Source organism: Carassius auratus, unplaced genomic scaffold (genome assembly GCF_003368295.1).
Source record: "Carassius auratus strain Wakin unplaced genomic scaffold, ASM336829v1 scaf_tig00032568, whole genome shotgun sequence".
Taxonomy (NCBI): Eukaryota; Metazoa; Chordata; class Actinopteri; order Cypriniformes; family Cyprinidae; genus Carassius; species Carassius auratus.
The window spans coordinates 217,331-243,138 of record NW_020526009.1 but is presented as its reverse complement, the minus strand read 5'-3'; the positions used below and the strand labels follow the sequence as shown (position 1 = coordinate 243,138).

Below are 25,808 nucleotides of genomic sequence, written 5' to 3'. Positions count from 1 at the left end.
AATATTAAAATTTTCCACTATTTAGCTAATTTGGCACTAAAGACTAAAAACTAGGGCTGTCAAAAATAGCGCATTAACGATGTTAATTAGTTGTTTGTCGTTAATTACGTCAAATTTTTTAACGCATTTCACGCATGCGCAGTGTGACAAATTATTCAGGTCAGGAAAGTCTCGTCGATCTCAGTGAAAACAGCGGCGAGCGCTGCGACGAAAACACAGAAGAAGCTTAAGATGTTACCCCAGTTACTCTCAAATACATTCATGCCAAGCTCGATAAACAGAGACGACATTGGTAGTTGATACGCTGGAGCTTCTTCCTGTTATAGCGTCCTGTGTTTCACACTGCGCATGCGCAGAATACCTACATGCAATGCAGCAAAAATTACAGCTGTTTGAAAAAGCATATGCATTTTTACTTGGTTTTACTGGCACTTGAAGCCTTCAGAACGTGAAAATATCGATCCTAAAGTATTGTGGCAGAGTAAATGAACACCTCCCAAAAACAAGAGTGCCCAGAGTGCAGAGGGCGCATGTTTGTGTTTCTGAGTTCATTCTTTCGAGTTTCTCTATGCATAATTTCATAGATATGTGGCTATATTTAACCACTGGTTCACCTAAAACTCTTACACTATCTGTAGTTAAATGGCATGGTTTGATATAGTGCTCAGGTAAATTTGATTAAGTAAATGTTAAACTTTTGAAATTCAGAAAAAAAGAACCACATATTGATGAATCAATACATGAAAACTATTTATTTGTGTCCTGTTATTTATCTTTTGGTATGCATTTCAGAAAAAAAAAAATTGGTTAGGATTCAGGTGTAATTGCAAATAGTGATTAATCCTGATTAATCCACTGAAAATTCTGATTAATTTGATTAAAAATTTTAATAATTTGACAGCCCTACTAAAAACTAAAATCAATAATTTTATATTCTACAAGTGAATTTAGGTCATACAAAAACATAAAATTACAATATGAAAAGTGGACATGTATGTTGATATTTATTAAAGATTACTTCTAACTGTATTGTTAAATGTTTAGTAATTATATTAATTATATATCATTTAAAAACTCTAACATTGCTTGAGAACAGATATGATACTATTACCCACCCAGCTAAACCATGTGGAGACTTCAGGCCACCTAGGTGTGGTGACCTAAACCTCCCAACTAACAAACAAAACCAGAAGAAGCTGTTATTTTAAAATAACAAAGCCCAGCTGGAACACAGACAGAAACCTCACCGTGCAATTTGCAGATCCTAGTGAAATTTCACAGTCTTTGTTGCAACAGTGACACAAATTTGCATTGCAAATATACTTTCAACTGCACAGGTAGCAAAAGAAAAACTAATTAAAAAGAGAAAACACTGTCTTCAAATAAGAACCTGAAGAAAATAAGACCTTAAGGAACTGTAATTTTAACAGCTTAACCACTTTGTATAACTAACTGCTGGAACAGAGAGTTAGAATGAGACAGTGCTTGGATGATTTTCATAAACTATGCGATGGATATGCAACTGGCTGTCAGAAGAGCCCTTTCAAGAAACTAATGGTACCAGACATTACGTAGGGTCGACTGCACCCTCTCTGTCATACAAAGACCACTTTGTTTCAGTCTAATGAAGCCCTCAAGAATCTTGGTGAAAGTTGGGCGAATGAAATTAACCTTCATATCCCAACAGAAAAGTTACATTTGTGATATTTTGGCCTTTGGCTCTCAGACTAGTACATAACCATTCATGTATCATCAATAGATCTAACCAGCCATTTGAATATTTGCAACATAATACTTTAAATCTGTAGCTTAAAAAAATCTTCTTTAAACTTCAAGCTTACAGCTAGACAGAAGAGAAAGCCATTGGGTTGACACCCAGTGAGATCATCTCAGAAATAGTTGAAGTTGGGCCAGTACCTGAATGATGTTGTTGAGGGTGAAGCCAGATTCCTTGGTGCCCAGCTGTTCTAGAAGCTTCTCCAGCAGTTTCAGTCTGCTCAGCGCCAGTCTAGTGGGTACACTGCTCTGCACGGGCCTCACAAGCTCAACAGGAACACTCTGCAGAGCTCTCACCTCCTTAAATAAAGCCATTTCCTGCCAAAATTAACATGCAACAAGTTATAGTTATAAAACAAACTTTTTCTAACTCACTTATAAATTCTCAAAAATATATTGAAAATATATATATTTCTGCGATTTTATTGCCGGATAGAAGATGGCAGGTTGCTGTACATTTGGTAATAAGCATTTTTACTGCTAGTTGTTCTATTGTTATTAGTGGGCAACATAATAACTATAATTGCTGAGCGTCTTACCACAAAAAGATAAAGCAAAAACCAAAAACAATATTGGTATACTGGTAAATAATTGTCCTGCTGGGAGGGGAACCGAGTGCTAAGTCTGAGATTCTTAATGCTCTTGACTGGGTTTTCATTAAGGCTATCTCAATTTTCCTTCTACTCTGACAAGTCCCTCAGTCCCTGTCACTGAAAAACAGCCCCACAGCATGAGGCTGCTATCAGCACACTTTACTTCTGGGATTATGTTGTGCAGATGATGAGTTTCTGGTTTCCTCCAAACATGATTGGAATTGAGAATCACCAGACCAGAGAATCTTGTTTCTCTCAGTCTTTTTTGTTTTGTTTTTGCAAATGCTAAGTAAATATTAAAAATGTGTTTCATTTGTCTTCACTTAGGAGAGGATTGAGTCTTGTCAAACCGGCATAAAGCCCAGATCGTTGGAGTGTTGCAGTGATGTTTGTCCTTCTGTAGATTTCTCCTATCTCTTCATATAGTCATGGAGCTCAACTAAAGTGACCATCAGGTTCTAGGTCACCACACTAACCAAAGCCCTTCTCCATGGATTGCTCAGTTTGACCAGGAGGCCAGCTCTAGTTAAGAGTCCCAGTTGTTCAAAACTTCTTCCATTAACGGTAACGTAGACCACATGCTTATGTGAACCTTCAATGCAGCAGAATTTTTCTTAACTCTTCCAAAGATGTGTGACTTGATGCGATCCTATTTCTGAGCACTTCATGCAGTTTTTTTTTTTTGACCGCAGGGCTTGGTTTTTACTCCAATATACAATATCAGCTGTTACAACTTTTTTGAGAGTTGTGCAAATTATACCCATTCAATTGAATATATCACGGTTTAACTTCACACAAAGGGTAGTAACATCTACAAGCAATATGAATATGAGCTAAATTTCAACTGCCCCAGATAAGTGTATGTATACTTACGCAATGGAATAATTTAAGTTTTTTGCTTTGCCATTATGGTGTGGAGAGTAAATTGATGTGGGAGAAAAAAGTAATATAAAGCAGTTTAACACAAGGCAGCAACATAACAAAATGTGAAAAAAAAATTGATTACATCACTGCTAATTTGCCTTAGGCTAAATCTTGCCAAATAGTCAGGTACACCCAAATACACTGCCAATGGCTGCTGTCACTCTTGTCACTGTGGATGCCCTTTTAGACAAAAAAGATGTCAATGATTTTATGTTAGTTCTAGATGAAGGGTTGAGAATTATTTTTTTAAGTACTTTAAACAATAATGTGTGATTATAATTTATCATAATATTGGATTGTATATGATTTATAATATTCTACAGTAATGATATCAGAGTACATCATCAAATTATTCATAAAAAGGTGGGGTCTTTGATTACTTTTTCCACCATCCAGAAGCATGAGTCACAAATGTCTTTATTCATACAGTGCAAAATACCACAAAGTTTTCCCACACAATGCTGAAAGACACAACCTGTCTATCAACAACCAAAACCAACACAAAACAATGTCAGTCACAGGCCACTTTAAAACATCAATTTTCCAAGAACCTGTAACGGCCCCATCCTTATCACATATAGAGCATGATGACTTTCACAAGATAATGTACCTCAGCCTTTCTTTCACATCATATTTATCTGAACAACAAGTTGATCTGTCTGGGTCCCATTCTACAGCCTTTTAAATACTGTATGCATTTTATATTTCTTATATACAATTTGCTACATTTTACACTTTGGTTGTACCACTGGTTATTACTATGTATAAAATAGAGTACATTTACATGCACATTTATAATGGAGCTACAGAAGGGTCAACTGTAGTCAGATTAACATGCAGGTGCATCTCAATAAATTATGAATGTAACATTTTTTTTTACAAAAACCGACCAATTCACTATCCCAACAAATTAGAATACGTCATAAGACCAATAAAAAAAAAAACATTTTTATTGAATTTCTGGAAAGTATGTTAATTTACTGTACTCAATACTTGGTAGGGGCTCCTTTTACTTTAATCAATGCCTTAATTCAGCGTGTCATGGAGGCGATCAGTTTGTGGCACTGCTGCGGTGGTATGGAAGCCCAGGTTTCTTTGACAGTGGCCTCCAGCTCTACTGCATTTTTTGGTCTCTTGTTTCTCATTTTCCTCTTGAAAATAGCCCATAGATTCTCTATTGGTTTCAGGTCTGGTGAGTTTTCTGGCCAGTCAAGCACATCAACACCATGGTCATTTAACCAACTTTTGGTGCTTTTGGCAGTGTGGGCAGGTGCCAAATACTGCTGGAAAATTAAATCAGCATCTTCAAAAAGCTGGTCAGTAGAAGGAAGAATGATGTGCTCCAAAATGTCTTGGTAAATGGGTGCAGTGACTTTGGTTTTCAAAAAACACAATGGACCAACACCAGCAGATGACATTGCACCCCAAATCATCACAGACTGTGGAAACTTAACACTGGACTTCAAGCAACTTGGGCTATGTGCTTCTCCCACCTTCTCCCAGACTCTAGGACCTTGGTTTCCAAATGAAATACAAAACAAAGAGGACTTTGGACTTTGGCAATAGTCCAGTTCTTCTCCTTAGCCCAGGTAAGACACCTCTGACGTTGTCTGTGGTTCAGGAGTGGCTTAACAAGAGGAATATGACAACTGTAGCCAAATTCCTTGACACGTCTGTATGTGGTGGCTCTTGATGCCTTGACCCCAGCCTCAGTTCATTCCATGTGAAGTTCACTCAAATTCTTGAATCGATTTTGCTTGACAATCTTCATAAGGCTGAGGTTCTCTCGGTTGGTTGTGCATCTTTTTCTTCCACACTTTTTCCTTCCACACAACTTTCTGTTAACATGCTTGGATACAGCACTCCGTGAACAGCCAGCTTATTTGGCAATGAATGTTTGTGGCTTACCATCCTTGTGAAGGGTGTCAATGATTGTCTTCTGGACAATTGTCAGATCAGCAGTCTTCCTCATGATTGTGTAGCCAAGTGAACCAAACTGAGAGAGAGAAACCTTTGCAGGTGTCTTGAGTTGATTAGCTGATTGGCATGTCACCATATTCTAAATGTGGTCAATAATTTACTACTTTTTATTTTGGAGAACACTGAATTGGATAAAAATGTAATATATATCCCTTGAATATTTTTTACTAAAATAAAAATTTTAACGACTAGCTGTCCCTGCTAAAAGACCATTTTGTCAACTTGCAGGACTACAATAGAATGTAGAAGCTCACATAGCGAATAGGTATGGATGGGAAGTAGTGCTAGGAGGTATACCAGTTCATTCCAAACACAGGTGTTTATGTTTCTCATTATATAAATTTTTTAAATACAGCAATACCAGTCTATGTCATTTAAATAACATTCGGAAAGTGACACTGTTTGAGAGGGCTTTCTTTTCACTGTTGCACTGTGGTGAGGGAACAGCTGTATGTGTAACTAAGCATGAAAGTTCTGAAACTGAAGCAGTAGAACGTGATGACACAGAGGAACTCTTCCACAACATCCACATTGACTGCCACAAATATCAACCGCCTGCTGCCATCAGGCTCCCACGTCTCTCACACACTGGCTCAGTTGGAATGTCGCAAGTACTGCCCCATGAGTGCAAGGTCTGACTCCCCCTGCGCAGTGTCGCCTCTCTCGGCTTCTTGTTTTGTGCAGTTAGGGGCTTTCAGTTGGCCATACCGCAGCAGACTATTCGAGTACAAAACATCGTTTCCAAGCACCTGTTGCTTACTGACTGTTTGGATTTATAAAATGAAATATGAGCATAGTTTGTCTGTTAATATTATGGCCCTGCCCTAAATGCCACCCATATCCTCACGGTCTTCCTCTGCATCTGCACTTTTGTGACATAATGCCGCTTTGACTGTCGGTTAAAAAGTCTTCTGAGGAGCTTGCCCCGCTGCTGGACACAATATTCACACCATGTTTACATTTCATCTTTTTCTCTTAAACAGCGATTGGTTGTGGCCCTGCATTTTTCACTCAATATTTGTCAAGTCAAGGAATGCCCAACCTTTTTGACGCTCTCGGCTATTCTCAACACTTTTTCTATGCTGCTTTCAATCCCATAATGCAGCGCCAAAGCGTTGAAGCTCAACTTCCATAGGAATGAATTGAAAACGTTCGGTCCGCTGAGCTTGATACGTGACACCCAGTCATACATGAAAAAAAACTCATATACCATAAAATACTGTGATATAAAGTTTTGACCAAATCCGATTTTCTGACTATATCCGATTTTTTTTGACGACCTGCTTACATCATCTTTTAAAAGTGTCCCGTATCCGATTTTTGCATTTACACTATACACTGCTGAAACTACCAAACGTAGACGTTCTGACCCGGAAAAAGAAGTGAAACAGCACGAAATACAATGGATGCAGATGAAAATAAAATTATACAGTGTTTTGCTTTCCACAAGATTTTGAAAAGTCAACAAAAAAAATCAGCAAAACATTGGTCTCGTATGGCGGAGAAAAAAAGGAGAGCCCTTTATTTCTGTAACAACCCTGCATTTTTGCATGCACTGTCTCTTCGCCCCAAAGACTTAAAAGACATGAAACCTCGGCATTGCTCCACTGTGTGTATCCTTCATCCTCCATCGCGTCTATAATAAGTCATGTGATGTGATCTCAGTTGGTGGTGTCCATCTGAGTTGACGTCTCTTTTTTTTAAATGATGTACGACTCGCATTTACTGGGGAATATCCGTTTTGTCTGCTTACATGGCACACGCAAATGCACGTATCCGATTCATATCCGATTTATTACCACATATGAATGAGGCCTGAATCCGATCTGAGAACATCGGAATCCATGCGGTTTTTTCCTGCTTACACGTTCACCGGTCATATCCGATCTGTGCCACATGAGAGGAAAAAATCGGATTTGGGTCACTTGAACCATGCAGTGTAAATGGGGCCTGTGTTTTGTGTTTTTTTGGCAGATTTTATAGTTGAGTAACTATAAAAGATAAGATCTCTATTCATGCTAACAGAAAACCAGAAACATTTGACCAGTTCACTATAAAGTTCACCGTATATAATGCCTTGAGACAGTCATTCAGACATTCACTCCCAGTCATCTATGAAGATTGTCAGCAAGTCAGGTCATCATGGCATGCTAAGAATAGTTTTTCTTGTCAACTGGATATGTTTTCCTGTTGACTCAAAGGAGTTGCTTCATTGCAGATGTATAAAGATAAAGTGTTTCAAAAGTCTACTGACCTGTATGAAGGTAATAGCTAGCGTTCTCAGTCTCGGGGTTGATTCTCCGGTCCTGGAGAGCAGATTATTCCAAGTCTGTTCCACACAAGTGACTGATCTCAGATTTGCCCAGCTGGTGGTTGGGAATAAACTCACTTAGAATCATTTGAAGCAGATTCAGAGATGCAAGAAACACCTAAAATGCAAAACAAATAGAGACAGTTATTACTTTACACACTAAAATTCATATGCATGGTTTATATTTAGAGTATATATCTATATGGTGCTTATAAACAACAACGACTTCATGTAAGAATCTGCTTCTGTGTACCCATTATAAATGACCATGTAACCAAAGAAAAACAGAGAATATTATATTTTGAAATGTATTCATGAACACTGCATTCTATTAACATTCTATTTTACAACCATCTGGGAAAAAATTTTCTCAGAATTTCGGTTTTAAGGTGCAATTAAACATAGAAACCATTTAAGAAACCGCCTAAAATCTTTACAGCAACACATGGCGCAAAGTAACGCCAACAGGTCAGCTAAAGCACACAGTTAAATGCTGTGCTGTGTTAGTTTAGCCAAACAACCGTGGTGAGAGGGTCACTGGAATGTGTCCAGCAGTGGGCACATTGTTCAGACTCTCAGTGCAACCATTTAAAACAGTTTAGAATGAAACTCTTAAAGGCCACGACTTTTACTCTGGGTGATTTATCGAAGGACTGACAGGATAATAAAAAAACAGCTGTCACAACACAACCACAAATATCCATGCACTTTGAGAATGCGTTTTAAATGCAGAGTGATCCACTTACATGCAAAAAACAGCTAAATGTAGATACACATTAAACTCAATGTCATGGCAAATTGAAAAAAAAAACCTTGATCAGTAAGAGCCTGAGGTCAGTGCAAAAAATATTTGAACAAAAAAAACTACTTTTATAATACTTTATATTAGTATATTATATTACTTATATTACTTTACTTTTATAATAGCCACACATACAAAATGTACTTTATGCAACACTGATTATTTTAATTTAATGAAATGAAACTGAAAAAAATGAAAACATTTTTAAACAATTATATATATTTTATAAATTATATTAAATTATATATATATATATATATATATATATATATATATATACTTTTTTTTAAATAATTTATTTATTAATTATTTCAATATATATATTATAAGATTTTTTTTGCCTATAACATTTATCTGTTTTGTTCATGCACATTTATAACAGTTACAGATTGTGTTCCTAAAATTAGTTTTGGTTGATCAATGTCAAGAATATTTCATACATGTCACTGCAGGAAGTAAAGAAAACAAATACTGTATGTATGCTAAATTTATCAACAAGGAAAAAGGTTTTAAATATTTCCTTTAGAAGATGGTTTGTATATCTTTCATTTTAATCAGTCGCTTCCCTTATATCAGAAAGGGTCAGATTGTAAAATTTAAACAATTTTAATATTACAATTCACAGTAAAGGTACTCTCTAAAACCAATTCATTCTCTAATTCAGTGATTTTGAGTGCTATTTTTGTCCATCTCCTCCCCCTCATACCCGCTCTTAGCAGAAAATCCATTCTATCAGTCTCCCTGAAGCTTAGTTCCCCCTTGGGAGAGATAAGCTAAGATTTATGCTACATTTGTTGCTGTATCACTTCTACAGATAATCCACAATACTAGACAGAACAGGACACCTGCTAAACAGTTACAACTACAGTATCAGTCGTGCAGATGGTGCCATTCTGTCTTCAGCCTGAAACCAAACTGAAAGGATGGGAGCATGAGAGAAATTAGAAAGAGAGGGTCAGAGAAAGAAAGAGAGTAGGAGATGCTGAGAAATAAAAGAAGGGGGTGATAAAATCTGAGAAAAAGACTGGGCAAAATAAACATAGAGTGGGAGTTCTCGTACAGATGAGACTTTATCTGTGAGAGCTTTCTTGCAGAGGAACACAGCTGCTCTCGTCATGCTCCGCAGTTCTGCTTTTGGGGTTCCAGGTGGAACCTCCACCAGTTTCTTGTAGACTGCCAGCAAAGCATCCTCCCTGTAGGACCACATCTTGGAAAAGACCCCTGCCACCTTAGAGAGAAAGACTGAGAAAGAGACAGTGAGGAGAACATTCCAGAAACAGCACAAAAACAGAATACACCAGCTGACCATTTGACCTGTGTCATATAGAGTTTGCCTAGTGCTGTGAGACAGTAAACAACAGTTATAGATGGACATTACAGTGAACTGTTAAATACTTAAAGGGATAATTCCCCCAAAACCTTCAATTCTGCAATATTTAACTAAACTTCATGTTGTTCCAAACTAACTAGACTTTTTCCAACTTGTGAATCAGACATGTATGATTTGCAAACAAATAATTTAGACCTGGTTTATAAATACTCTGATAAAATCAACCGACCGGAGGCTGTACATTTTGGGTGTCTCACCAGACTTTCTCCATAGATGTCGACGGGAAGACTGGCCTCTCTCTGAGCTTTCTCTGTTAACGGTTCTGGTTGTCCCGAGGCCCCATAATTTTTGCACTTTCTGTCACAAGCAGAAATATAAATACTTTACTGTTGAGGGTTTATTTCACACGGGAAGCATAGATCCACAACCAACCAACCATTTCCAATCTCTATCTGTGTTCTCATCTTACGTGTTATTTCAATGATTTTTAACAGAATGACCTCCATAAGAACGAAAATTAAAGGTCCACTAAGAATGTCTAAGTCATCTGACACAGTCAAATAACCCCTTGATAATTATATTCTTAAATATAAATAAAAAAATTTTTTTTAGGATTCTTAAATGCATAGAAAGCATTTATTTGAAAAGGAAGTCTTCCTTATTATTAGAAATGCCTTTACCACCACTTTTCTTCACAAAACAATTAATTACTATATATGATATATATTATATTACACACACACACATATATATATATATATATATATATATATATATATACACACACATATACATATATATATATATATATATATATATATATATATATATATATATATATATATATATAGGTCCCACTTAATATTAGGTGGCCTTAACTACTATGTACTTACATAAAAAATAAGTACAATGTACTTATTGTGTTCATATTGTGTTGTAAAACACTTTTGCTGCTATTGAGGTGGGATAGGGGTAAGGTTAGGGAGAGGGTTGGAGGTATGGGTAAGTTTAGGGGTGGGTTAAGGTGTAAAGTATGGGTCAACAGTGTAATTATAAATGTAATTACAGAAATTAAATACAGATGTAATTAAATTTCGTTTTTTTTTAAATATAAGTACAATGTAAAAACATGTATGTACACAATAAGTACATTGTACTAAATTATTAATTAAAATGTAAGTACATAGTAGTTAAGGCCACTTAATATAAAGTGGGTCCTATATATATATATATATATATATATATATATATATATATATATATATATATATATATATATATATATATATATATATATATATATATATACTTAAAAAATGTCTTCAAGAAGTGTGTAAACATTTCGACCTCTGGCATGGTTTAGGGCAGTACTCCGGTAGTAGCACAAAAATGGCACACTTCACCATTAGACCCTTTAATTAAATCTTGAAACGTAAAACTCTCTGGCTAATGCAAATCCCTGACAAGTATGTTAAGCCACACACGTTTAGATAATGAATCTACAAAGAGCCTTGTGTAAGTGAAGAATGAGCTACATCGGTGGAAAGAAACAGAAGCAGTGTTTCGTCATGGGAGACTAAGGATTACAGCAGAACTTATCCTTGAAACAAGCATTTCTGATAAGATACAGTATAATAATGAACAAGAAAAAATGGGACACCAGTAATGCATTAGAACAATAAAATCATTATGTTTCTGTATTTATTCTGTGTACATCAAGACTTACATCTAGCTTGGGGACGTGAGGAGGAGCGAGGGGTGTTGGGGCGACTGTATATTTGGGGCAAGCAGTTTTTGAAGTGTCCTGCTCATTTGTCTTCTCCACATATGGCCTCTGTCTTCTCTTCCTGGGTGAGTCTGCTGGATGAGGCGTCTCTTTCTGTGTCCCAAAACATAGAGAGGGAAAATCAGAGACTGAAAGCTCGGAAGTTCTGTGGATCTGAAACAAGTTTCACACCTTTTTAATCAGTCACATTCGAACCAAAGTACATAAAAGCTATATATCAAAATTCAAAAAATTCTGAAATGAATAAAATGCTAAAAAAGTGTTTAGAACATTGAAATGTCGCAAACACTCGATTAATGTCTGAGTCATTTACTGTCTGCTGTATATATGTCTCTTGGCTTCAGACGAGTAAAAAGCAAGCACATGATCTCAGGAGAACCAGCACAATCACTAATCAGCCGGGAAACTGCCATATCACAGTACCAATCTCACTGGAGCTGGAGGCCCTCACAACACAAGAGATGCATTATTCATGCATTTATTGCAGGAGAAGAAATTTAGAGAGGCATACAGGAATATTTTCACAGGAATATATATTTTCAGCAGCCGATACTCAAGTCTTCAGTGTGACACGTTCCCTCAGATATCATTTTAATATGCTGATTTTGTGTTTAAGAAACATTCATTATTATCAGTGTGCCCCTTAATATTTTTGTGGTAACCATGATTCTTTTTAAAAGGATTCTTTGATTAACAGAATGCTCAAATCATTTTTTTGTAACATTGCAAATGCCTTTACTGTCACTTTTGATCAATTTAATGCATCCTCAATGAATAAAAGTATTTATTTTCCTTACTTATGTCCATAATTTTATTGAACCCAAAATTTTGAACATTAGTGTATATGTGGACATATACACGGATGGATGTTTACCTGACTGACGTCCAGCAGGTCAAGGACCTCCAGCTGTTTGAAGACTGTGAGTCTGTAAGCTTCCATTTTTTCCTTTAACTGCTTGGCTGTGTCATAGTCCTCTCGTTCTATGGCACTGTGTTTCTCTACATCATACTGACTCAAACGCTCGCCCACCTAAAAAGAAAAAAAGAAAATTACAAAAAAAGAAAGGAGAGGTTTTTAAACACTTTAAACTTCTGAGATATATATAAAAAAAAGACATCTGCAATCTGCTTAGTAATTACTGTCAGGCTAAAATGAACAGGTAACTAAAGGAATGTTACAGCTGTATTAGAATACACCTGGATGCATTTCAACTCTCTCGATTCCAGCTTCACCACGCCAGCATGTAAAATGATTATTAAACTACATGTGCAAACAAAGATGTGTCTGACAAATAAGGCAAATCTAATAACCTTTTGCAGGTCTGCAATAGCTTGTTTGATTTTTTTAGACAGATCAAACCTTTCCTCCCGAACCATGTCCTGTTTTTTCTGGTCGAGCAGCCGAATGATATGGGCCACCTCATGGTCCTGATACATGTCAAACGCCAAGTCATCGAGCGGCGAGATAGAATCACATTTATAACTTGAGAGCCTGCAAGATAACAAGAGTAAACACAAGAGAAAGACAGAATCCTGCATGCACAAATTGAATGTAATGCAATGTAACTTCAGTTTTTACCAGGTGTATGTGCCATCTAAAGCTGAGCTGTGCTGGCTGTTGTTTAGATATTGATCAATCAGCTGATCTCTGCTTAGCTGGGACAAAAACAAGAAATTGGCTTAATGTTATTGCAAAGAAAAAAAAAGTGTTTGAACAGGGGTCAGTTTTAAAAGTAACGAATGCTTTTATTCAGAAAGGATGTATTCAATGTATTAAAAGTGGCAAATAAGTGTTTTTTTTTCATCAAAGAATCCTAAAAACAGTATTATGGTTCCCCCTCAAAAAATCTGTTTTTGACATTGATAATGATAGGAAATGTTTAAGCACCAAATCAAGTATATAAGAATGATCTCTGAAGGACTATTTGACAGTGAAGACCGGAGTAATGATGCTGAAAATTCTGTTCTGCCATCAAATAAATAACTTTAAACGTATTAAAATACAAAAGAGTAATTCGTAAATTTTAATAACATTCACAATACTCCAGTGTTTTTCCAAAAAATAAATGCAGCCTTGGTAAGCATAAGAAACTTCTTTCAAAAACATAAAAAAGCTAACTGACCTCAAATTGTTGAACAGTAGTGTACATAGTACACTTATAAATGTATCTGAATTTAATAGCCTAAAAACAACATCCTTTGAATCAAATGTCTTTCGGCTATTAATTTCAAGGTTAAAAATCTTGATTTCTGCCTGTGAACCAAATCGTATTATCACTAGAGTCCTAGATAACACAAAGAGCCTCCAGCCTGGACAGAGAGAGAGGGATTAGAGATTAACAATGCAGAGATTGTTAGCAAGGTGGGAGAGGACGAGAGAGAGAGGAAGTCGTGGAGGAAAAAAAGGGGGGAGACAAGGTGAGCGTAAGAGGAGAAAGAGAGCATGAGAAAGAAAGCAGGGGTAGTGGGATAAAGCGAATAGGATATATTGATGAGTGATCTGATCTGAAGCTCTGCTGTGCTTATGGAGCTCAGACTCACATTACACAGATCCACATAAAACACGGACCTGCTCAAGAACCACAACACGCATATACACAAAAATATTGCTGTAAGACTACTGAAATTTGGAATTATTATTTAAACTTAAAGTCACAAAAAAAACTGATACTGTAGGTGCATACAGGCATTTAGATGAGTTCTGCTCCATCTAGTGGTTAGTATGAGAAGCTTCCAAATCAATGCTAGGCAAAACAGAATTTTAGAACTGTCTTTCAATTCACAGGAATTTCATTAGTCCAAAACAACACTGCATGTTTTGTGCCAAGAAAGGGCTGGTTCGTTTTAACTTACTAGCCATATTTTTACCTTATACAACTGAAATGATAAACTCCAAATCTTAATTTTACGTTACAAAACCAAAACATAAATATATTTTCCGAATATTAACACTACTTTTTAAAACACCAAGGGGTACTTCAAGTAAATTATATTTTAAGATAACAGATTAATTTAGCAAAATGTACATAAAATGTTATTAAATTAAATTTTAATTCCACTTAAATTACTACTTCCACAAATTAAAATCAACATCCTGCTTTCAGCATTAATTCAAGTTTGGGAGCAGAACTACAATTTCAAAAGTATTTTCGATTCAGTTCTAGTGATGAACAACACTGCTCCAACTGCTCAGCCAAAGACTGAGGAATTATTCCAACATCTGTTATAGTCTCTGGTGAATACAATGACTGAACAAAACCACAGTTAAGAAAACAGATGAAATCTAGTATTTTAAACTTGTTTGTTTGTGCCATTCTAAATCTGATACAGAAACATGCTCAACAGAAATCCATCGCCATCTAGAGGATGTGAAGAGAACAATTCCATAACCTGAACAGTTACTTACTGCCATCCCCATGTCATGTCCATCCACAGAGTCACCCAAAATATTTATGGCCACCAATGCAACCTAGAATTTAGGAAAGAATGTGTTATAACATTGATGTGACACTACAATAAACAAATCAGCCCTAATTTCCCACATGAATCTGTTTGTACCTGATTGTAGATGTTGTATTGATTAACATGGTTTCTGTGAAAAGTGAGCTTTAATTAAGACCCAACAGCATCAACATGAACAGACTTCAGCTCTGTCTTCACTGTCAGCACAGTCTTCACATTGTCAGAGAGGGACACATGCCTAGACAACACATTACACTCAACACAGTTAGTTCAGCAAAAACATTTCACAGCACTTTGAACAGCAGTCTATCTCCAATGTGGAACTCGATCTTGGATGGGATCAGGTACTGATGGGCCAGTAGCTGGAGTTTCCGGATACGACATCTCTCAAACAACTGCAATATAATTTTCTAAGAGGAATGGACAGAACCTACACACAATCATTAGAAAAAATATTCCTAAAAAACGTATTTCAGAATGTAATCTTTGGTAAAAGCAACCATGAACAAATATTATACAATTAATTTACCTGGTAGATCTCCAGCCACTGACAGTGGGCGCGTGGACCATCAGATTTTTGGCAATGTAGTTTCCTTCATTCCCAGACCAGCTGATCACAGTGAAGATCTTATGAGGCATCCGTACCTGAGTTCTGATGGGTATGGCATACTGTATGAACAATACACGAAGTTTAATATCACAAAGCACCAGCACTGTAACATAAATTATACAGAAAGAACCTGTAAATTGGCGACATTCCTTCACATGAGAGTAATGTCTTTAATGAAATATGCTTAAGAGTACATAAATATCTCTAGAATATCATAAAAAATACTTATTCAAATGAACAATTAATTAAACAGCAGCAATGCTAGGTGAAACTATTTAAATCCACATTAAATCCACATTACTACCACATAGGTAGCTACTTGTTGTAACACTGTAATTTCAGTTAAGTCTGCATTTAAATATTGCACATGTATTCAGAGTTTTGCCGCGTATTAAAAAGAAGTATTTAGCGTTAGCGTGCAATCAACTAAACAGTAACATTACTTACTCTTCAAAAACAGCATTAAGGATTTTAATCACAAACCACACGTTAATCATATAACGCTCACTCATTCTTAGAGTAGTACTATTATTCACTAATTGGCAGATACAATTTCGACAAATAAGTTGTTTACCCAGATACAGCAGTTGCTTACAACTGAATCGTGTGCGCATGCGCGAGTGTTTCGTTCGTTCTTGAAAGAATCCGGTGTTTTTGAATGAATCTTCTATTCTTGTTCTATATTCTACATTATTTTTTCTATTTAATTCACACATTTCTTAATAGTTTATTGTATTCTATCTTCATATAAGTGTGTACGGCCAAAATTCTTTGTAGATGCACAGTGGGACGAGAAATTAAGAAAAACATTTTATAAACTTCCATCACATGCTGAATTTTATATTTATTTTAATTATATCAATCATATTATTTTATTTTTCTAAATTATGTATGTAAATTGTTATGTATATAATATACACATTGAATAATTATATATTTTAATGTCTATTTAGCCACCTACTGGCCCACGACGCAAGCCAAAGAAAGAATCGATTAAAGAATCTTTTAGATGAACTGATTCAAAAGATTCGAGTCACTTTAGTGAATCAAAAGTCCAGACTCTATCGAAAAAGAAGGGATGCTGGTTCTTGTAGTCCTTAATAATGGTTCTGGTTAAAAATGGGAGAGTTACCCTAAGACGGTTTGTAAAATATTAGTATTAAAATATGAAATATGACAATCCTAAATTCCAAATCCAACGCTTAATTAAGTTAATTACATTGTAATAGGAATTGGATGAAAAACCGGTATCTTATTAATTAAACTCTTCCTGGTTGCGTCCAGGAGTCCACGACCACGTTTCGGGTGGGTTATGTTTGGACAGCATGGCTGAAGTCAGCTCATTGAATATTTGGCCAGAAATAGAAAAGGCAGAAAACGAGAACAGGCGTGAGCTGGTGCTTCAGGGTTCAGCGGTTCACAAAAAGATCCAGAGCAGCGGCGGACTTCACGCGCGACTTTATTCCCTCTCGCTCCTAAACTACCTGGAGATCAGTCAATGTCCCAGTTTACATGAGATCCACGAGAACATCAGACATCTGTCTCATCTACAGAGTATGATCCTCATATTTTAAAGGGAACAAGCTGAAGGACAAGAGGCTTGAGAAGATGGTGAATGGCTGCCAGACTAAATCAGTCCTAGACTACCTGAGGGCAGGTGGGAGGGGGAAAGGAAGAGGCAAGCAGCAGGATGGAGAGGTGAGCTAGAAGCTTGATGGAGGCCGGAAAATCTCAAAGAAGAAAAGCGATGCAAAGCAGAAAGGCAGAAAAGAGGCAGAGGAAGTGGATGAGCTTAATAGGATGGTTGTCAGAGTTCTGCATGTATCCAAAGCACCCACGGTTGTGACAGTCAAAGTCTCTGCAGGCGTCAAGGATGTTCGGCCATACATTGTGTGCTGCATTGTAAAAGGCATGAACCTCAGACAAGGAAATGCACTCAAGCGATTCTTAGTTGCTCAGGTGACACAAGTTTAAATTAATATCTCATCCATCAGAACTCATGTGTTCTGTCTATCTGTCTTTTTAAGATAGATTTTATATAAGCTTATACAAATATCATGTATTCTGTCTGCAGACCAAACTTCACGATGAGATTTGTGCCAAAAGAACAACAGCAACCATTGCAACTCATGACCTTGGCTTGCTGAAGGCTCCTCTGTTGTATGACGCCAGGCCACCAGATACACTGAAGGTATGGGAGGAGGTTTATCAAATATTGGGTTTTCGTATGAATAATTAGTATTCTTTTTGTAAAAAAATCCACAATCAAATAATCTTGACATAGTCTAAACTGAGTTTGTTACATAACTCATCAATCAAAGCATCTCCACTAGTTGCATAACCGGCAAACAATGCAGGAATGATGAATATTTAAAAACCACACAGTTTTTGTGAATTGCGGGAATCTGGTTTCAAAGCCACCAGCTGACTAATGACACAGAGAAGTCCCATAATCCTCAGTTTTTAATAATAAATGAACAGTCTTTTTTCTGGCTGTTGTTTCTTTTGTGTTGACAGTGAATTCGGCACCTATCTAAGAGGCCACAGGCTGTTGCACAGAAGGATGTGTTACATTGCTTCATTCTCATAATTGATGGTTTCATTTACACTGCTGTTCAAAGGTTTGGGATCAGTGAGATTTTTAATGGAGTCTCTTATGCTCATCAAGGCTGTATTTATTTGATAAAAAAAAAAACTGTAAAATTGTGGAATATTATTGCAATTTCTAATATTGATTTCCTATTTAAATATACTTTAAAATATCATTTATTTCTGTGATGCAGCACTGAATTTTATCAGCCGTTACTCCAGTCTTCAGTGTCACAGAAATCATTCTAATATGCTGATTTATTATCAGTGTGGAAACTGTCGTGCTGCTTAATATTTGTTTGGAACCTGTGATACTTTTCTCTTTGATTCTTTGATGAAAAAAAGGAAAAAAATAAATAAAAATAACAGCATTTATTCCAAATAGAGATCTTTTCTAACAATAGTAATAATATAAGTCTTTACTATAACTTTTGATCCATTTAACACATCCTTGCTAAATAAAATAATTAATTAAAAAATAATTATAATAATCAAATACTGACCCCAAACTTTTGAGTAGTAGCGTATATTGTTTTTAACATAATTTCTTTTTAACTTCTTATTTATCAAATGATCCTGAAAAAAGTATCACAAGTCCCCAACAATATTATGCAGCAAAATTGTTTCCAAAACTGATAATAAATCAGCATCTTAGAATGATTTCTGAAGGATCATTTGACACTGAAGAATGGAGTAATGATGCTGAAAATACAGCTTTGCCTCACAGGAAGAAATAAGATTTTAAAGTATATTGAAATAGAAAACTTATTTTAAATTGCAATCATTTTTCACAAAATATTTTTTTTCTGTATTTTTAATCAGATAGATACAGACCTGATGAGCATAATAAACATCTAAAAAAAAACGTACTGATCCCAAACTGCAAAAGAACAGACTTAAGTAATAATCTAAGAAACATTTTATGCTATATTGTGAATATAGTGACAGAAACCCTTTTAGCTGATTATATTAACAATCAAGCACTTCCGCGGAAAAAATGAAAATGATAACAATTTGCATTTAAATATTGCTGCAACACCAAAAAACATACCTACTGCAGATTTGTGTATATATATATATATATATATATATATATATATATATATATATATATATATATGATAGTATTGTCAGTGTGTGTCGATAGCTCCTCTGGGTCGTAAGGAGATGAAGGCAGCTGAACTTCTGAAGATGCTTCAGGAGTAAGCAGATGAACAGAGAAAACAGAAAAAGAGACAAAACGTTTCAGGACTCCATAAGTAAGAAAGTGCATATTGAATACCTGATTATATAATATTAATAGTGTAAATATTTAATATTATTAAAATTATTATGACCACTGCTCCGGGTGTGTGTTCATGGTGTGTGTTCACTGCTGTGTGTGTGCACTTTGGATTGGTTAAATGCACAGCATGAATTCTGAGTATGGGTCACCATACTTGGATGTATGTCACTTCACTTCACTTCATTTGTCTACAATATAGTTTGAAACTGTGGAGGGCACAATCTGTTACGAAAATGAGTGGTTTTGTGCAAAATCTAACATCATTCTCAATGTAAAAGGGCTAGGTCATGCTCTTCAATGGTTTTTTTTACTATCTACGCCCTTTCTAAGTGATCCGAAAAATATCCCTCGTTTGTCAGACACCTATCCTGTTGTTGTGGGTAATTGGTGTAATTTCATCCATGTAATCGCACTTCATCCAAGACTGCACAGAACACTAAGTACAAATACTGAACTGTGACACAGTGAATTAATTCATTATTCAGCGTTTCATGGACGTATTCCCAACTTTTAATTCTTCATCCCAGATACCTTCAACTCCTTGATGGGAAAGATCTTTACCCCTGCTTGATTGACTCAGAGGATCATGTGGTCTCATTCCCACCAATCACGAACAGCAAGAGGACAAAGGTAATCTAAGGAAATTAAGTGAAGTACAGTATGCAAACATTATTTCAGGGTTTGATGATGAAGGTGAATGCATGATCAACTCATGATTTTATGGCTTCATGTGTTTTTTGGTTTTTTTTATGATATTTATTATTTCTTTATCCAGAATGGCATTGAAAGTATGTCATCAAAATAAAATACAATATTATTAATGCAAATGTTTATTTATTTTAATCTTTTTCACATGACAATTGTTAAAAAATTATTGGATTTTTTATTATAATAGTATTATTTTTGTCAAACAGCATTTTTAGCAAACTTCTGTTTCTGCAGATTAAGAGGTCCACACGAGCTGTTTTAAGAGGTGACGAGCTCCACCAGTCTGCAGATCTGTAAAGATGTCATGGACGCACTGATAATAGTAAGATACTACTAGTGTTTTGTTTTATTTTCTGTTATAAGATGTATTTAATTTTGCATTTTGTGTTTATTTAGATATCAACCAAATTGTATGACAATAGAATCAAAACTAAATCATTCCTCGATCCAGTATCAATACTGCAGTGTCTGTAGTCAAGAGATGGGTAGGATTGTCCATTTTTGTTTTTGTTTGTTTGATTTTGGTTGCTTTTTGTTTCAATATATCATATTTTATATGGCACTGATTTGGGTCTGTAAGAGTGCTAGATTGGATTAGCATTGTTATGCTATTTGACAGCACAGCTTTTGAATGCTGATACTCTAGTGGAAGAAATGAGCTCATCTTTCTGCACACACACACACACACACACACGGTGTACAGTGTCTCGGAGGCATTGCACCATCACATAATACAAGTGCAATTCAAGAGCCCCTTGGCTGCTGCTGATTTTATCAGTCCATTTTTTTTTTTTTTGGTTTAATTAACATTCCTAATTTATAGCAAAAACCTAAAAATCCTATTTTGCAATTGTGTAAAAACTACCTGACGTGATGGAAAACCCTGAATTGTGACAAGGAAGATAAAACCGAGGATTTGGTTTAGATTGCAGCTGTGAGATTTTCTCCGTGATACCTGTGAATGACCTGTTCCACTTTCGCACAATCTTCGTTTACGACAGCTCAAATAACTACTAAATATTTCACTATAAAAGACACTCTGAATAATCAGTGCCATTAAATCAGTCGTTAAGCTGGGTCATTGCGTTCAGTTTATCCGCATTCATTAGCAGTTATGCTATTACTAAGTACCAAGTCAATTAAAAAAGGCATCTGTTTACACTGCTATCCTCATCCAAAGTCAATTACACAAACATTCATGGTGGTTAGTAGCATTACTAAGCTATGCATATTTACAGTGGAAAACAGCATCCATGTTTATTAGCGTAATATTCATGCATTTTCTCTGACTATTCTTGCTTCTATTTCAGAAAATGGCAGAGCTTAATAAATTAACCTTTGATGCAAACAAGGATGTTGGTTCAGATGAAGAGACGGATGTGATTTCAGATCGTCCTGCAGAGGACCTAACCTCCTCGGAGCTGACCGTACTGCAAGTGAAGGTCGTGGACATAGATGGAAACCTTAAAGTGGTCTATCCATCAAAAACTGACCTGATGTCCGACGTCAGCAATCTAACTGTCATCCGATAACAAAATTCAGCTGTTGGTTTTCTTTCTAATTTTGTAATTAATTTACCCCACTCTCCATACAGTTTTCTCTCTCATCAAATTAAAATGGCTATTCATTTAAAAGTTGGATTCAGGGGGTCTCATTTACACTCCTGTCTTTTGTATAAAAGTTTGTTTCCACCTCAGTGTACAGATTTACACTTCTAATATAATTAATGTTGTTGAAGTTACTTTGTCCTTGTCAATAAAATAAATACATAAATTGTACACTTTCCCTGCTTTGCTGAATCTTTCAGTTGGGTAAGCTATAAAAATACACTGTCAAATCTTTCAATATCAAGTTTACTTCCTTGAGCAAGGTTTTTAACCTCAGGATGACTCTGTATAGGAACCTTTGAACCTCTGGATGAGAGACATCTGCATCAATATCAAAACTACTTGTCGGTCTCATCATTCAGTTTATAGTTAGGTTAGGTTATCAGTAACTATTTTAAAATGCACATCTTCAGACATGTTTAGTGAAGTGACAGTAGCATTGTTTGCATCCTATGTTTGTTTGTGCCTGTGGAGCACATGAATGCTGCGGGTTTGGTTACAGATCAGGTGACTGGCCAACTCAGGGAATGTAAAGAGGAGGAGAATAAGTCTGAGCTGTCTATAAGAGATGCAAGAAGGATACTGTCCCTCAGGGCAGTCCATCATGATACATGACACTGACAGTTGTCCATTTTGCTCCTATTAACAAGTTCTGAAAATGACCCAGAGGAATGACATTTGGGACCATGGGACAAAATGGAAGAGTGGATCTAGCAAAACTCTTAACATCCAGGAGAATTTCCATACGTTTGAGACATTTAAGACCCCCAGTCCGTCTCTGCCCAACTGTCTGGAGTTGATTGGAACGAAGGGATCCTACCATTTATCATCAAGGTGGAAACTGGCTGGAAATGGAAAAGATCAAACTATCAAACCTCGTAAGGTTTTAATGGCGAAGGGGAACGATGGCAGGACTTTGACGAAGAGTAGCTCGCTGCCTCCAATACACAGCCCAAGAATAACCACTATCTCCATGTCTAGTGCAAAAACCTGTGTGTCAAGCTGGGGAGTAGGATGTCAGGAGAAGAAAGCCAATATCTTGTCCACCAGCTTAAGGATGGACAAGGCATTGTTCAATAGACAAAGGCAGGGATGTCCGCTGATCTGCAATGGACTCGCTGTTTTTAATGATAGTCTGCAGGTTCAAAACCAAGACCTGAGACAGGACAAGATCCCTGGGGTATCAGCAGGGCTGCCACAGGATGTAGAGCCCAGTGACATCAGTGCCAGAGACAGAGAAGTGATGACTGAAAGGATGAAGGATTCATCGAGTGTATCTAAGGACAGACTTACGCAGCCATTCTCTGATTCGGCTATTGAGATGGAAAATGAGAACGAAGTGAATGAAATGATGGGAAATCAGGAGGACGAGTATTATACTAACCAAAGGATCACGGCGTGGATTGTCAAAGTAAATGCAAGCTTGTTTTCTCCATTCAAAGATGAAATTATTGAGCAAATGCTAGAAGAGCAGGATGTGCATACTATTAAAATCATCTATGACTAGGAGTGATGTCAAACGCAATGTTAAGTGTAAACAGTGTAAAATAATTTTCAATTTGCTAACAATTGTTAATGCATTAGGTTTGTTTTAATTCTTAAAATGGTAATAATATTCAACTTAAAATGATGAAATACTTGGTATACACCATTCCAAATTTTGTGGTTGGTAAGATATTTTTAATGTTTTAAAGGTCTCTCGTGGTCAGCAAGGCTGCATTCATTTGATCAAAAATACAGTAAAAACTCTATTGTGGAATATTACTACAATTTAAAAAACTTTTATATTTAGTCATGTGAAGAAAAAGCTGCAGCCTTTACTATACAAAATTTTATATTATTATCAATGTTTAAATGTGTTTACTGTCACCTTTGACCAATTTAATCCATACTTGCTAAATAAAAATATTGTCTCTAAAAAAAAATGTAATCTTACTGACCCCAAATGTTTGAACCAAATGTACAAAGACTGCTAAAAGCTGCTGTAAAAGTGTTGTTCCTTGTTAGTCATGATAAGGCATTAACCAAAAATGAAACCTCTCTGTAAAGTGTTTACTGTTAACTTTATTTTATTCTTGGTGTAATAGCAAATTAAAGGCAATGTATGGTGACTGCTTTACATGCACTTTTGGATATGAAATGGTCACTGACATTCAAATAAAAAATTAAATAAAATAAAATCTGTTTTTGAATTTAAGTATTTGATTTGTTAACACTGGTTAAGATACTCTGTTAAAATAAAAGTCATTTATTTAAAAACACATTTTTATAAATTGTACTACATTAATGGACATAATTGATGTTTCAAATAACAGCCAGTTCCATAAATAATAATTTCCATCAATATAGTGTCCTCTTCAGCATCGGTGGACGTAGTATCCTGTGATGTATCCAATAATGTATACCATCACAGCCAAAGACACTGCCACTTTCATTACAATGCCAAGACGTTCGATGCACAGTCTGTTATAGAGACTATATGGGCACAGATGTGATTGACATGAGTTATTTGATTGACTCTAATCACAATTCTGAAAATAGTTCATCAGTTATATGAAATATATAGAGTAGATTCTAACCCAATCAGTCTGGACTGTGAATGCAGCACTTGCATGTTCATGTTTTCTTCATTCCAGCAGTTGTATTGAACACTGGCCTCATTGGACTCCATTTCCTTCCAGCTCTCTGCTCCTCAATCAGCTACAAAGTAAAGACAGATAAAAAGGAGAAACTACTAGCAAACTCTTTAAACAAAGGCTTATCCTGATACTTTTCACTTGAAGAAAATTTATTTTGGATAGCTTAAGGTTGTATTTACTTTCCACCTATGGATGTTGCTGTGTTTTGAAAATTTAATAATTCAGCAATTCAGTGATCCACAATAAAGAAGTGTTAATAAATAGGATAAAACAGTGTGAGTCCAGTGTACATAGTATATAGCTATTTTGTATAAGTATTTACTGCATACAGTATGTACTGCAGTAATACAGTTACAATCTAGTAAGTTACTGATCGAATTACTGTTTTGATTATTTTCCTACTTTATCTGCAAATCCATTGCGCATCAAAGCATAATTTAAATACTCACAGGTTCTCAGGACATCAACTGGGAAGTAAATACAATTAGTCTTATGTATATAATTTCTAAAGAGCAGCGGGTCCATAAGGTCATTTAGGTAAACCTTTGCTCAGAGCCTGTCATAAATGAAATCCCTATATTAGGCTACATGCTGTCCTGGTTAAATGAAAATAAACTGCTGGTCAGGTCCCCTGAATTAAATAGGCTTTTATTATGCATGTGAATAAATAATTGTTTCATGAATTGCTTTACATAAATAAATAAATAATATTTTATGAAATCCCTGAAGAAGTGGAGACATGTCAGATAATGGTTAGATTGTTCAGTTAATAGTCTTTCTCACCTGCCAATTGTTTGTTCAGAGAGGTGTCATTTATTTTGCACCCAAATAAGTTATTCTACCTGTTGTCATACAGTTTATATGAGATCTTTGGTCTTACAACCGACATACGTATTAACTGCATATAAATAGATCCATAAAAGATGCAGTCATCTGTTCCGTTTTATTTTATTATTTTATTTTATTATTTTATAACACAGGTTCGTTGTCGCGTTCCTCTTCCGCTCCGGTAGGTGGCAGCAGATATACAGCCATAAAGCGCTGCGGTTCTCTTGCCGGTTACAGAAGAAAAGTGTAAACATCTAGGGCAGTGGTTCCCAAACTGGGGTGCGTGCACCCCTAGTGGTGCACAGACTAACCACCAGGGGTGCGCAAGAAAATGTTTGTAATGGCGGGGAAAAAGATCGCTCTTTATTTTTTTTAATGTATTTAACTGAGGTAAACTTTACATGCAAAAGTTTTATTAAGAAATAAATTACATTACTATAAATTACAATTGATTTAATTTCATTTTACAAGCACGTTTGTGTCACAATAGCCCCGCCCTGTTCTTTTAGTTCTTATTAGGTGCTAACTGATAATTCGTTAATTTTTTCATTACTACATTCAACAGAATGGACACCTGG

The 25,808-nt window shown here is 35.9% G+C and overlaps 1 protein-coding gene, 1 long non-coding RNA gene and 2 pseudogenes across 2 annotated transcripts; 1 reads left to right on the top strand and 3 right to left on the bottom strand.

The window, feature by feature from the left end:
• Nucleotides 1-1,378: 1,378 nt before the first annotated feature.
• On the bottom strand, nucleotides 1,379-13,158 carry LOC113080929 (centrosomal protein of 104 kDa-like; annotated as a pseudogene).
• Nucleotides 13,159-14,903: 1,745 nt separating this feature from the next.
• Nucleotides 14,904-15,619, bottom strand: LOC113080916 (uncharacterized). Its single transcript, XR_003282044.1, has 3 exons — nucleotides 15,494-15,619; nucleotides 15,061-15,202; nucleotides 14,904-14,971 (listed from the first exon to the last, which is right to left on the bottom strand). It is a non-coding gene; the product is annotated as an uncharacterized LOC113080916 (long non-coding RNA).
• A 1,280-nt stretch (nucleotides 15,620-16,899) lies between these two features.
• Nucleotides 16,900-21,688, top strand: LOC113080928 (leucine-rich repeat-containing protein 47-like; annotated as a pseudogene).
• A 2,432-nt stretch (nucleotides 21,689-24,120) lies between these two features.
• LOC113080909 (small integral membrane protein 1-like) lies at nucleotides 24,121-24,457 on the bottom strand. The gene is made up of 2 exons (XM_026252968.1): nucleotides 24,343-24,457; nucleotides 24,121-24,238 (listed from the first exon to the last, which is right to left on the bottom strand). The coding sequence occupies exons 1-2, from the start codon at nucleotides 24,432-24,434 to the stop codon at nucleotides 24,121-24,123; spliced, it is 210 nt and encodes a 69-aa protein (XP_026108753.1). The 5' UTR covers nucleotides 24,435-24,457.
• Nucleotides 24,458-25,808: the final 1,351 nt, after the last annotated feature.

Excerpts from the sequence above, each read along its gene's own strand:
- LOC113080909 (XM_026252968.1), bottom strand. The coding sequence starts at position 24,434 with ATGGAGTCCAATGAGGCCAGTGTTCAATACAACTGCTGGAATGAAGAA. Across the intron at positions 24,239-24,342 it reads TCACAGTCCAGACTGATTGG|TCTCTATAACAGACTGTGCA; the intron begins GTTAGAATCTAC and ends GTGCCCATATAG.